Source organism: Astyanax mexicanus, chromosome 10 (assembly GCF_023375975.1).
Source record: "Astyanax mexicanus isolate ESR-SI-001 chromosome 10, AstMex3_surface, whole genome shotgun sequence".
Lineage (NCBI taxonomy): Eukaryota > Metazoa > Chordata > Actinopteri > Characiformes > Acestrorhamphidae > Astyanax > Astyanax mexicanus.
This window is the reverse complement of record NC_064417.1, coordinates 37,935,738-37,950,260: the sequence shown is the minus strand read 5'-3', so window position 1 is coordinate 37,950,260 and position 14,523 is coordinate 37,935,738. Positions and strand designations below refer to the sequence as shown.

The 14,523-nt window shown below is 36.6% G+C and overlaps 2 protein-coding genes across 5 annotated transcripts in view; both read left to right on the top strand.

The window, feature by feature from the left end:
- Positions 1-92: 92 nt before the first annotated feature.
- cxcl14 (chemokine (C-X-C motif) ligand 14) lies at positions 93-5,518 on the top strand. 2 transcript variants are annotated; one of them, XM_007246409.4, is made up of 4 exons: positions 93-400; positions 1,577-1,682; positions 3,752-3,865; positions 4,406-5,518. In XM_007246409.4, exons 1-4 carry the CDS (start codon positions 337-339, stop codon positions 4,419-4,421), a joined length of 300 nt encoding a protein of 99 aa, XP_007246471.1. In that variant the 5' UTR covers positions 93-336; the 3' UTR covers positions 4,422-5,518. The 2 variants fall into 2 exon arrangements, with proteins under 2 accessions (XP_007246471.1, XP_049340180.1); XM_049484223.1 differs by lacking the exon at positions 93-400 and adding an exon at positions 1,204-1,442.
- Positions 5,519-9,730: 4,212 nt separating this feature from the next.
- fam13b (family with sequence similarity 13 member B) overlaps positions 9,731-14,523 on the top strand; it is a 51,785-nt gene continuing 46,992 nt past the window's right edge. For 2 of the 3 annotated variants that reach the window (XM_015605099.3, XM_007246406.4), the window contains exon 1: positions 9,732-9,954. The gene's annotated coding sequence lies outside the window, so the exon portion shown is untranslated. Of the gene's footprint in view, positions 9,955-14,523 lie in introns of all 3 variants that reach the window. The other variant, XM_015605098.3, reaches the window with a different exon arrangement.

The window sequence follows — 14,523 nt, the reverse complement described above, 5'->3', positions numbered from 1 at the left end:
ATATAGCTGCTGAACTCGTCGGTTAGCTCTGCATATTAATGAGGCGCGAGCGAGCTTTTTAAAAAGCCAACCGCTCAGCGGCGTTTCCTCACACTGCGAACAGCCCCGCAGCAGCTCCAACACTGAGAGACTGAGAGACACACAGCGCCTTCAACCTGCCCGGCTCGCCGCTGTACGCCTGTGGGAGCTCACAGAGCCGACATTTCTCTTTATTTATCTCAGCGGAAGGATACTGATATTATTAGAGCGTTTTAAAAACTGTGAGGAGAAGCCAGGAGGCTAGTTCTGAAGAGGTCCTAGTTCTGAAGAGCTACCAACTGAAACATCTACTGGGAGATGAATCGCTGCACAGCCGCCTTACTTTTGTTGGTCATTGCGATATATTCGCTCAACACAGAAGGTAAACAGCGGGCTGTGTAATTTTTCTGTCTTTTAGAAGTGACAATACATTTTTTTTTTACCTTTAGCCAGCCCTGTATCATGTTTATTTACACTGTTAATTTACTTTGGGCAAGTGTGTTTGCTAGCTAACCTGGGGTTTTTTTCTGTGTGTGAATGAGAACTGGCATCATCCCTCTTCATTCAGTTGATTCTGGATTTAACTAGCTTTAACTGGCTTTAGTTGGTTTAGTTGTGGGAGTACCTTTAAATTATAGTGAATTGTCTAAGCTAGGTAAGTTAACCTAGAACTGGGTGGTCATTAGCTAACTAGGTAAGATTAGGCTAACATTTTATTCCAGAACCTCTATATATATATATTTTTTTTTTGTGGCTATAGAAAACTTAAATTTTGATTAAATGTTGACTTTTGATCATTTAAATCAAGTGTTTTAAAGAAAGGAAGCACCCAGAACATGCAGGGAAGAAGGAGAAAGTCTCCAAGGAGGACCAGAAATGAGAACCACCAGAGCTACTTCATGATCTAACAAAAGTAGTCTATCTGCACAAGGCAACGAATTAGAATAAGTTTACAACAATAATGTAAGAATATAGTAAGAACATAAGCAGTCAAATATGCCTCTTTGCATATTGTCACATATACACGTTTTATTCATAAGTCACTTTTACACCTCATTGTATTGAAAGTAGATATGCTATACAAATAAATAAAGTATGGAAAGGTGTAATAATCAGAAAATTTGATTTCTTGCCCCAGAGCAATACCATGCCATATAGGGTTAAGGGGAAAAAACAATTCTTAGAAAACTTGGCCAGCAGCACTGTAGTGTCTGGTTAACTCTTTGTTTGGTTGAAGTTGGTTTTGGCCCCAGTCCTGGGAGGCTGGAGTGGAAAGGGATGATGTTGAAAGGAACAGGAGAAGATTGATGAAGTATAAGATGTAGGTCACACTTCGCCTTCTTTCACTACAAGAAACACAAGGAGCAGCTCACGTGGAAGGTGCTAGAAAGCGTTAAATGGAGATTTCATGGACTGCCACTGGTGTTAGTATTTGTATTTTTTGCTGGTTCTTCACTGATCAGGGGTCGTTTGGCATTGAACATCCTGTCTGTTAAAATGAAAGATTTAGTTGTTCAATTATTATTATTATTATTATTATTATTTTTTTGTCCTGCAGCATACAAGTGCAGATGCACAAGGAAAGGCCCAAAGATACGCTACAAGGATGTGCAGAAACTTGAGATTAAGCCTAAACACCCATTCTGCCAAGAGAAAATGATCTTGTAAGTTTTTTTTTTTCCTAAACTCTCTCCATGCATGTGTCCTTCCTTTTATCTCTGTCTTTGCCTGTTCTATCATTTTTTAGTTTTCATATAGGAATGCAGGCTATATTGTTCACAAATCACATTTATTTGTAAATAGCTGATGTTGTAACAGAGCAGCTGTACAGGAGAATATCAACGATACATAAGACATAAAAAACATAATTCCAAAAACTATGTATGTTTCAGTTAACACGCTGGTCCTGATACTAGTTATTTACCTCATTAATTATTGATATTACAGTACAAACAGCCACTGAGACTCCGAATGTGTTCTCATTAGAATTGATTATCACAGGTGTTCCAGACAGTACAGATTTACCAGCTGTAGATATCAATTATTTATTCGTATTATCACTTTGAAAAAAATTTCTGGTGATAATAAAATCTCACATTTTGCACAAGCATTGAATTATTATTATTATTATTATTATTATTATTATTATTATTATTAATATATTATTTTCCCCCAAATAATAACAGTTATTGAGCTTTGTTGGCTTTGCTGTTTGTTTGCTTCAATTCTAGTGAATATGTTTGAGCAGAATATTTTGACTCTACTAGTTAATAATTTAGCACATGCAGTAATGGAGAATGATTTTGTGCCCCTTATCCACTGGATAAGAAAACAGTTGGCAAAATGTCATTGTCTGTTACTAGAATTCAGTTCGAATTCAAGTGGTTTAATACACACGAGTAGGCTATTCATAACAGAGCATTTAAAACCTGCATTTATTTCAAATTAAGAATATTTCATTTAATGATAGAGAGCCGTCTTGTATTAGGACATGCACAATGCTGCCATCTGCTGTTCACAGCAGGAATTCTGATAAGAAGCTCAAGAAAACATGTAACATACATTAGTATGTAATTGAACTGCCTTAATATTATTGTGGTTACCTATAGACTTCATTGTTAATTTAAATGTATGCCAGTATGTTTTTTGAAATAATATACAGTACAAAGTTATAAGCATTTATAAAAACAGATTGTCATATCCAAGGTTATGAGAGTACAACCTTAATGTCTTATTTGTTCAACATTATGTTGTAAGATATTTTACAAAAAGATAATGTTTAATAGGTCAGAAACGGTGCAAACTAGTTAAAACTGGAAATGTGTTGTTTATAAATATATAACCTTGTCTCTGTTACTGTTGTTTCAGTGCTGTACTAAATGTTTGGGTTTAGTTGTCTGAAATGATGGGCCCTGTTTCGAGTAGAAAAACAACCCTGCAGACTACAGAAAGAGTTCCTTTTCTCTCTGCATGTCTGGCAGCAGGCTCTATTTCAAAGTTTAGCATTCGGGAAGCCTCCGCAGCCCCATGCTAGTTCTCTCTATGCGCTCCAAATCTAGTTGAGAGTTTTGGAGTCCACAGAATGTTCTGCTGGCTTCACAGGTGAATAATTTGACTGATTCAACAACCAGAGAGAGAGCAAGTTTATTTAACAGACTTGCATAACTCTTAAACATGCTATTTGGAATATTTTAAATAACTGGAAAATGGAAGATGGAAGAACGTGTTCTTGGCAGTAGTTAAGCAGCAAGTGTTTACTGTACCAGTCTAAGGACCTTGTGGAGCACCTTTGCACTAGTTGGAAAAAAGCCAGCTTTAACTTCATTCTCTGCAGGCCCCCTTTGGCTTGTTTAGGATGTCCTTCTGAGTCCCTACATGGCATGTCATAAATCATTTGGCGAAAAATTTCACAAAACTAGAGACTTCACTCAGCCTGAGAACTGAATATGTCTTTGCTTTCTCAACAAAGCCCTGTGTCTCAGAAACTGTGACTATGTGAATGTTTGTTAAAGTATGTGTGTAAATATGTTAATGAACAAATGGTCCATTTATCATACAATTGGTTTTGAATAGTATGACCCAAAAAATTTGTTATGACTAAGATGTGTCTTGCCAAGAAAACCTGTATACATTACTACTGTGTCAAATAACAGTTTTCTATTTATGGGTTATGACTTTCCCTTTCTTTTTTCCCATTCACATACTCACGTTGTTTCTCTTCTCTGCTTTGTAGCGTCACCATGGAGAATGTGTCTCGTTTCAAAGGTCAGGAATATTGTCTGCATCCCAGACTGCAGAGCACTAAGAACCTGGTCAAGTGGTTCAGAATCTGGAAGGACAAGCACAGGTAAACTACACCAAGCAACCGGAGAATGTCAGAGGTACAATGGGTTTGCCTTTGGCTGGACTATATTGCCTCCAAAAAACAAATTCATGTGCGTGTAATGGACCCACTCAGTTTACATATATACAGATTAACAGAAAAGTGCTTCTCTGTCTGTTTAAACGCTGGGGGGGGAGCTTTTGCAGAGGGATCTATATATAGCAGGAAAAATCCCTATACAAAAATCAAGCAAGATGACATAAAAAAGATTTAAATAAAATTGTAAATTCATTTGAAATAACTGGTCACATTACACACAATCCAAAAGCCAAGGGGGTTGAACCTGTCTACTTCTTTGGAAAAGAGTGTTCTGTTAGTTCTGGTGTAGCTTGCTAATGGAGATCTAATTAGTATTAGCATATCCTATATATATATATATATATATATATATATATACACACACACACACACACACACACACACCACACACCACAGTCAATGAGGGTATATCATCGATGTGTCTATGTTTTGATATCCATATCTGTTATATACTGTGTTTTACAGGGTGTATGAGGCCTAAACTGCCACACTGTGAGGAGATAGAGGCTGAAAACTCTATGGAATGTACAACACCACCAAGTGGAACTGTGGATCAGAGAAGGACCAGTTTTCAGAGTTACGAGGCATTTGCTCAACAATGCTTAACAAGCACAAGAGACCTTTTCTTCAGGAACAATGTCTAGAAAGACATCTGTACAAAATATCATTACTCATATTTCAAACATAATTATGGTCCAAAACAGTCACTATGTATTTTATTCCAAGTGTTAGACTTGTGAAAATGACAGCATACGAAAGTCTGTGTGAATCAGATTTAGATGCAGTTATTACTGCGTTTTCTGGTGGGTAGTGATGTTCCTTGACGTATTTGGTCTGATTCATTGTTTTGTGGTATGTTAAAGGGTTCTGCCACACATTATTTCACAACCCAAGAGATGCTGTTGTATAGAAGTGTGCTGTCCACATGGTCCAAACAACATAGAAAAAAGGAATGAAAGGGAATTTCCTCCCCATTTCCATGAATTAATCTAGACCATATATGTTCTTTTTATATCTGAGTAGAGGTACCTTTAAACATAACTGAAACATACAGGTAACCTGTGTAAGCAATTCCCTTGTAAGAGTTTACTATGTGATTTGCCAATATACAGCTGGTACAGTTGATTTAAAAGGCTATTTATTATACATACACTCTGAAACAAGAGCACATGAATATTGAGGCCTACAGTCAGTTTGTTTACCTTAAAACTTTGTATTAAATAATAGCCCATCCACCACCACACTCTGTGGAGTGATATTTTGTTTTTTTTATTCTGGCATATTTGGTATGACCAGTGTAGAATGTTTCCACTAAATGGAATATTTTTGTCATGTAAATCATATGCCTAAGCATACAATTAAGTATCTTGTATATACAGAACATTTTGCCTAGGGGAGTTCAGTTAGAAATTCATAGTAAAGCTATGTATTGTATTACAGATTTGTTGTTTCACTGTTTAAATATTCAATAACAGTAATATTTGAGTCTTTCTTTTTGGGATTACCCAAGATACACTGCTTCAGTTGCATTCCAAGGAGTGTAATCTACAAGCACAGCAATAAAATTATTTAAATTACTCTTCATGTGTATTCTCTGCTTATTTGCAGTATTGCCTTTATAATTAATTCACACACTGCATCAACTGTTTGACTGAGAGACTGTGTTGTTAGATCTCTAATGTCCAAGGCATACTACATGTTCTATCAAACATGGTGGAGGTAGTATGGCATGGTCTGTAGGATGATGCTTTACAGTAAAGAAAGATAATCATCCAAATCATATATAAAAACAACCAAAAGGCAAATAAAAGCATTTTAAAACAGTAAACTCATCATTTGGTGATAACTGAATTCTAGACTTTTTCAAATTTATAAGTCACATAAATACATGGCTTCACAATTGTTCTGTAAATGGTCCAGGACTGCAAGATGCAGATGGTCTGCAGGTCAGAAAACGTGGTCTGAATGGTGCATTCAGCTGAATTCTTCAACACCTTGGAGGGCAGTCTACAATCCCTTATATTTAAGGTGGTAGAGATGCTGACACACCTTATCTTGTCAGGGAGCTGATGTGGCAAGACAATGACACCTTGGTACTGTTAAATGTGAGCTCCAAAATACTTTATATTATCTATTTTTGTTGATACAGACAGGGTGGTATCTCCTCTGCTGCTTCTTGCCGCAGTCCACTATCAACTCCTATGAGTTGACTGACTGACTATGAGTTAAATGATTGTTATCTTGGGACGAGTTCATACATTTTATTTGTTCCTTAATTTCTATCATAAATTCTTTTTAAATGTTGAATAGTTTTTTAGCTTTTTAGACTGTGGAGATGGATGAGCTATATAGGAAAAATTATTTAATTACTATAAGAATTCCTATTCTATAGTTGTCCAATTCCTATTGTTTTTCCGTATGCCACCAATACTTATCTTATGAAAAAATCTGAGCTTGTGTTGGTTGGTTTGGGCACAGATATAAACTCAATAACTTAAACAGAGTAAGCCACACTGTTTGGTAATGCTATTTTCCAATGCTACCTTCTGTCCCATGTGTCATATTTTTTATGACACATGACACATTATTTTATGTCTCTGCACAATGTAAGAGATCCAGTTAGGAAAAGCTAATTTACAAATATCAGTATTTAAGGCACAGTGAATACACTGGGGTTATTAACAATTCTAAGACTTTTTATTATATGTTCTACTTCGGCTAAAAAAAAACATTGAATTGAACATTGAATTTGGGTATATTCTTCAAGGTTTTTTTTTGTGCAACACAAAAAAATAATAACAGTTTTAAGAGATTTGTTTTCATTTAAATTAACAAATTCTTTGAGGTCCAAAAATATTCAAATCCAGACACAGAAGAAACAATAAAAAGTTTGACTTCATTACAATTAAAGAAAAGATGAGCCAGGATTCCATCACAAGTATCACAAAATGTACAATTATTGCTTACATCACAGTATTCATTTACTAGAGAATTGCAAGGATATATGTTGTGGAGAATCTTAAAGTCTATTTATTTTACTTTGTTTGAGATGCAGTATGTAAAAGTAATCAGTCATGCTTTTTCCCAGTGAATATAATCAATAAGGCCATTCCAATTAAATTCACGAAAGAAGCCGCTTAAAATCCACCTGTAGTAGGCTTCCAACGGAGGTTACATCAGTGTATCCTACTCCGGAAGACTTTTAAGGATTTTCCAATGACATCACTGCATCCACGCCCACAGAGCACGCGAAAATGGGGAAGGCAACGCCCAAATATACGTCATAAACATATTAATTAACTAGGTTCCTTATCTAATTAAATAGCCAGTAAAGCAGTAATATAATTTATAGTTTAGATAAACTGTATGCTCAGTAAAACTATATTTATGACCCTATGTGTATCATGTTATACATATAAAAACATATATTATTTATAATATATATATATATATATATATATATATATATATATATATATATATATATATATATATATATATATATATATATATATCATTTTAATTAATTAATTTATTTACTTATTTATTTTAACTTAGGGACTGATGAGGAACTGAATCCCTCATAAGGCTGAGGTCAGACAGGGCTGCCAGAGTCACTGGCCAGAGATGCGTCGAAAAATGCGGCTGGGAGTAAACAGGATTTTATTGGAATATCTGAATTTTTAGCTGTGTGTGATAGTAATGTTCTGAAACGTGCTGAAAGTGAGCGTTGTGATTGGCTCAGTTCAACGGTAGTCAACATCCTATCTAAAAGGGATCAGCTGTCCCATTTCCCCAATTACAGCTCCTTCCCTCCATTCCTCCTCCTCCTCTCCTCTCCTCGATTCCTCCACCTTCTTCCGGGGTAGGAGAGGAGGAGTAGGAAAGGAGGAGTAGGAGAGGAGGAGTAGCAAAAGTTTCTGGACGCAGCCACAGTCTCTTTAACTAACCCGTGGATGCTGTATGTGTTGAGGGACAGCGGGTGGCAGTGTTGCAGTGTTTTAATGCTGTGTTGACGGATTTAATGACAGTTCTGCGCGTGACACGTATCTCATCATACAAACGTGAAACATTGTTATAAGATTGGCTGGTTTGTTAAAGCAGAAAAACATGCTAAATTAGTTCAGTGCGTGCGAGTTCAAAACCATTCACTTGCATGTGGAGGACACGGACTGTTTATAACCTTTTCAGTGTTCAGCGGTAGGTGGCGCCCTCGTGTAACAGAGGAGCTACAGATGCATTAAAAACTCACGACCCTAATATGTCCTAGAATAAAAGATTTATTTATTTAGAGATGCTGTCAGAAGATTAATTATAAGTGTTTTAGTAGAATACATTAAAACTTTGAAAAAAAAATCAGATTATACCTGATGGCGTGGTGGAAAATGTCCAAGCAACATCTCCTAAAATATTACATACAGCAGCCTTAAATTGTATTACATCTAAACAATCCAAAAGGAGAAGTTCCATTGTTTATACATACATTAATCTGTTTTGCAAATGAATAAAACCTTTAGTATTTTTTTATTATATTAATAATTATTTTTTTTGTTCTGTTTATTAAGGCCATTTGTGTGTTTTTTTTATTCAGGCCCGATCCTATTTCACCCCTTGGCCCTACCACCTAGCTCTCCCCCTCAGCCTAGGGGTAGGGTGTCCCAATGCTTGTTAGAATTGAGGGGTAGGGTAAAGTGTTAGGGCTGAATTGCCTTTTAACTGAGATCTTGCAGAGGCGCACTCCAAACAGATGGAGAAACAAAACAAAAAAAACAAAGAAACCCACGTATTTGAACATTTCATTGGAACATGTCTAGTTCCAGTGTTTTATGGCAATTTTCTTCACAACAAGCATAAACAATCGCTAGTAGTTCATCTCCAAAGCTAGCTAGCTAACTTTCCTGTTCTCCCTTAAATGGTACAACAGATGGCAGACAATTTAATTTCAGCTCCCCATCACAGAGAAATTAAGGAATGCTGCACCACCTGCCCCTATTTAAAACATACGATGCCCTAAAATTAACTAATTAACCAGCAGCTAGGTTGCTCCACCGCTAATATTTCTGTATCCGGTGCTTGAAATTTTGTCATAATTCTAAGGGAAAACATTTCACTTGTTTCACTTGTAAATCTAATCCAAGGTAAAGGGTTACAAAAGAGAAATGGGATTGGGCCATGAGTCAGGGATGCTGGAAAAAGGAAATGTCCATTTGTATGAAACAATTTTATATAGTCTTTTTATTTGAATAAAAAAACATGTACTTGTTTTAGCTGTACAAAACAAATACAAATGGGGAAAAAAATATAAAAAATGTTAAAGTGACATACAGCACATGAAATGTTTATTTTTTTTAATCCACTTGTTTCTAAATGTTTGTTCTGATTTTATTTGCGCTGTAGCACTTTGAGACTTCTACTTTGAAATGTAAAGTGCATTACAAATAAAATGTATTATTATTATTATTATTATGTAAAATTACTTTTTAACATTTTGTCCTTACATTTACATTTTGCTATTACATTTGTATTGAATTGGTTCATGGGCATTATCTGCCTTTTCGACACGTAATTTACGTATTTTAATGCCATCCAGTTTGTACGTTTTCTAGTTTAATTTATCTTTTGTGTGTATCTATTCCTAATTAAACTGATTTTTTTAGTCCTGAGGCAATTTACTGCAGCCGAAATTTCTAGAAACAGCAGCGAGCCAGTGAAGTTAGAGAGATGCTGTTTCTGGAGGAGGCGGGAGGAGGAGCGGGGAGAGGCGGGGTCTGAGTTTTTTGGCATCTGTCCGGCCGTTGTGGGTGTGTGTGCTCTACTGTACACGATTCCGCGACGAGCTCTCTCCAGCTTTATCTCCATTTTTGAGCAAACAAGGGACCAGATAGAGAAGCTCAGCATGATATCTATATGTTTAAGCTAGTGTTTTTTTCGACCGTGTTCTCTAAAGGAGTCTACTGAGGAGGGAAAATTGCAGAAACCATTTTCTGCTCTCGGTTGTCGACGGTTTTGAAGTGGTAAGTGCTTGAGCTGGCTTGCTCGATGCTTATCCGACTGACTAGCTAACCTAGCTAAGCTAAGCTAGCTGCCTGGCTAACGTTAGCTGGCCGCCTGGCTTGGGTTGTCGGAAGCTAACGTGCTAGCTAGCTCGGTTAGCTTGCGACTTGAATCACCAATTTAAGTAGGGCATCTTGCTAAGCAACTAGTTAGTTAACGCTAGCTGCAAGGGCATTTCTTGCTTATTTTGTAAATGTTTAGCTAACGTTACAGGTTTAATATGCCGTGCCTTGTTTTTTTTCATGTTGAATAGCTTGGTTTTTGGAATGTTGACTGCTAAAGCACAATTTTAACGTCTTTGTGGCAACAAAGTGGCAGTTAGAATAGAGTGACCTCATACTATAAAACCAGTAGATAATCTAACTATTTTAACTAAGCTAGTTATAATTAGCTAACGCTTAACGGTTCGCCAATCTAAAGTTACGAACTTATTTTTTAATAGGTGTGGCCAGGTTTTGTAACCTAACTGGGTTGTACGGTTACTGAGTATTGAGGAAGGGCAGCGTGTTAGGTTAGATTATTAACTTACCTAAAAAAAATCAAAAGGCTTTTTAACGAACTAATATGTAAATTAACCTGTAACTAGCTATCTTTTCTGTTAACTAGATAAAGTAGATAGTCTTAAACTAAGTAGTCTATGTAACAGTTACGTGTCTGGGCTCAAGTTGACCTTTTTGCTTCAGAAAATAGTAGCTAGCTTTAACTGACCATCCTAGCTAGTTAAGTTACTAGTTTTAATAGCTAAACTAACGCTACATTTAATGTTTAATAATGGGAACTGATGCGTCGGATGTTATGTAACTAAACAGTGTTATTAACTACAGTTTCTGTCTAATTTTGTTGCTGTTCAAAACGTGTGACCCATTTTGACCTGTCAAATTCATCATGTTAGCTAGTTAACTTGGCTCAGGGATGCAGCTAGCCTCAGGATGTAAACTTTCAAGAACGGTGTGAAAAGTAGCCAAGCTAGGTTAATCTAGCTATTTATAATTATTTGAGTGAAACTAGGTTTCGTTCTGACTGCTGCGGATGTGTGAAGTAAGTGATACTTCACCGCAGTCCACCGTCCACTTCATGAATATTTTCTTAGGGTGTAGTAACCTAGGTTCTGCTGTGTTTAAGCGTCGTTAAGGTGTTTTTTGTTTCTTTGTTCTCTTGGTATTGTTCGAAAAAGGCATGCTAATCCTAAACAGACTTTTTTCAGCAAGCGTCCAGGATCCCACAGCCCAGCCCTAAAACGTGCTCATCCAAACCTTTTTCATAGCTACATTGGTCAGAAGTAATCATAATATATATAATTCATTCATTATTGCACCCTACCCACCTCTGCTATTTTTTTGCTGTCAGAACCCACACAAATTGTGTAACAAGAAACCCTTTAAAAGCATTTAGAAATTATTTTAATTCAGTGTTGTAAACCTCTTGGCCATTGCCATTTGGGTATTGATGATACCGGAGTTTGATTTTGATACCAATACCAAGTGTACTATAATGTTCAATGTTTACATTTTTACATCTTAATCTTAAATACAAACCTTTAAATGTAAGCACAATTATAAAATGATGTTGCTTGCTTATTTTGTACATTATTAGAATATTCTAGTGATGAACAACTAATAAACCAACTAAATAAACAAATGATGAAGTTTCTGTCCTGTTCCACTGAACTCTTGATTCTCATTAGATTTGAAAGCCGCTTGTTTTCTGATGAAGCGGAGCCAAGCAAAACCAAAATCCCCTGTTGTGCCAAGGACAGAATGTCTGAAAGACTATACAAACTGATGCATTCACACCAGCATGAAACCAGCTCGCTTCCCAAAACAGAAAAGCGGATGCTCAAATAACTTCTTCTTGGAGCTTGGGGGTTTAAAAGGGCATGTAGGGGGCTGGGGGTAGGTGTAAGTAAGGGGCATCGCCCTGAATGATGCCTGTACCAGATGCTAGGCGAAGGTGTTGTGTCCTTTAAAACATGCTGAATGTGTCTCATACAGATTACAGCTAAAGACAGCTGTCCTTGAGGAGATTTCTCTGCTGTTACTTGGCTCAGATACTAGCCTCCTCACTGACAGACAGATTCTCCTTCAGACTCAATCCACCTTCTGCCATAGAAACAGTTGGAGCACCATATGGGTCTGTGCTAGATAAGGGTTAGTGCTTGTCTGGAAATGGAGACTGGATTTCTCTTTGGTTTATTATTGTTGTTAGACTGTTGCTGTATAACCTGTTTGTGTTGTTGTACCAGTGACAGAAGTGCCTGTCAAGCATCACATGATTATTATTTTTTTTTCTCCACAAAAATGAAAGTGAAATGTAAGCGTTCTTTGGGAGAAAGAACAGTTTGTTGTCTCCAGATATAAAGCAAAGACCTGCTGCCAAGAGAGCAGATCGGAATAGAGCCTTGTTTGACTTAGTTTACTGGCAATCCGGTACAAACAAAAGCCAAAATCATCTGGTATACTCGCTTCAGGAGATAAAAACAAAGGACGTTCTGTTGCCACAGCGCTGGAGAAAAGGCTGTATGTAACGTTGTCTATAGTGTGTTTAAATGTGGTAAGTTCTGCATGTAGATGACAGATGTGGTCGTGTGATCTGTCTGCCCTGTACATCTTCCTGGTTAGTGTGACTCAGCCTTCTTTAAAAGAAACTATACAAATGGCACTTCCTAAACACATTCACAGCTGACCACAGAAACTCAGCCTTAAAACGGAACAAAATTTTTTTTTAAAACAAAACTATTTTGAATGGTTCCTTTTATTTAAATTATTCATTAAAATGGTTTCTGATGTGTACATTTAATTTAATATCTGTTAATCAAGCCAAAACATACATTCTGGTGTGTTAGATTATTAGTGGTAAATGTTTTAGTAACCCGCTTGCATCATCTTGATACTAGTACCCTAGCAAGACTCTTGCAACCATGTGAAATACCAAATAAACCCCCTAATTACACCATATATAACTGATCTTGCAGTAGTTTGTTCTCAACTATGTATTGCAATATTTAAAAGAATTATGAAGTTTCACCAAAAGTCAACAGAATACAATGATCCAATATATAATATTAGTTATGCACTACATTCATCTGTGATTGGAATACTATAAACAATATTCAGCATATATAATCTGTCTCTGGATGTATCAAGCAGCAGAAAAGCTGGCATGATATACAGTTTAAGACCTGATTTTCACTTCCTGTGATATGAAGAAAGCCATTTTGTAGTGTTTAATTGTAAAAAAAAACACACAGTGTCTCAAATTTGTTTGAAATGTTTGTTTCATTGTAAAATGGTTACAAACTACAGACCGTTAACAGTTTGTTACCTTCTGAAAATGCTCCTCACTATTGCAGCCTGGAACAGTGTTAGATAAAAGGACACCTATAAGAGCATCTTTTAAAAAATTTGATGGTTTAAAAAGGGATTGGCTTAAATATCTGCTACTTATTCTTTTTAAATATCAGATTGGGGAATACTTAATTTGTAGAAAAATAGAAACAGGCCAACATTTATCAACATCAGTTGCACAAGAATGCTACAAGACATGTTCTGCATGGTCTTGGGGTGATGTCTGTGTAGCGCATGCATTATGCTCAGCATGACCCACTATGAAATATACAAAAGTACCTGCTGTTTTCACACATGGGCTCACTAGGATATTACCTAGACTTTGTACTTTGGGGGCTTGCAGGAAGTCTATGTAATGTCTGATTAACTGATCCAGACATTGATGTTATGTTTGTGAAAGGAGCTTAACATGCATATCATCAGTTATTATAAATGTCACCACTGTTTTTTTTTGTTTTTTTTTTCCCCCCGTATTTTATCTCTTCTAGAATTTGTTTTTATTTTAGACATTTGTTTTTTACAGTTATTTTAGTTAGCATAAGTGTTCTGCAAATTAAGGATGAGCAAATTAGATTTATTCCTGGATTTGTAAAGGAATGTATAACTGCTTGGATTGCATGCTCAATAACCTGTTAAACTATTGCCTCCCCTGCTGTTGTTTTAGTGGTCCCTTCTGAATGTTGTCAGCAACTGATCAGCAAAATTTCCCTGCCTCTGTTACTTGCATACAAATGATTAGGGCTTAATTCGGTGCTGCCAAGGACCACCACAGTGCCAGTTTGGGCTCTTTGCCACATAGTCTAAGCATCCCCTGGGTTAGAGCAGCGGTGTGGAAATTTCCATTTACTGCAGAGACGAGGAAGAAGTCTACCAAACAATCATATGAATGCCTCTGTGAAGACTAGCTCAGGTGAGGTGATGCTGTTGAACTGTCATAATTCATCATAGAGTGTCACAGGTTTATTCTAGAGAGACCTGGGTCTGCTCCCTGCACCATCATAGATCTGCTGGGATGCATGTAATGAAGACTTATATGTTTTGTTGTTGCTTTAGTCTGTGTAGGCCCTGTGGGGTGGCTTAAAGGCCTAATTGGCAACAAACACAGAGCAACAGACGGAACAGTCCGAAATCTCCTCAAAACTCTAGTGTGTGTAATACAAACGTCTACATTTTCATTTGTTTGAG

Bases quoted from the DNA above. Each gene is read 5' to 3' on its own strand.
- cxcl14 (XM_007246409.4), top strand. From the start codon at position 337: ATGAATCGCTGCACAGCCGCCTTACTTTTGTTGGTCATTGCGATATAT. The intron at 401-1,576 runs GTAAACAGCGGG...TTTGTCCTGCAG, and splicing joins ATATTCGCTCAACACAGAAG to CATACAAGTGCAGATGCACA. The intron at 1,683-3,751 runs GTAAGTTTTTTT...TCTGCTTTGTAG, and splicing joins TGCCAAGAGAAAATGATCTT to CGTCACCATGGAGAATGTGT.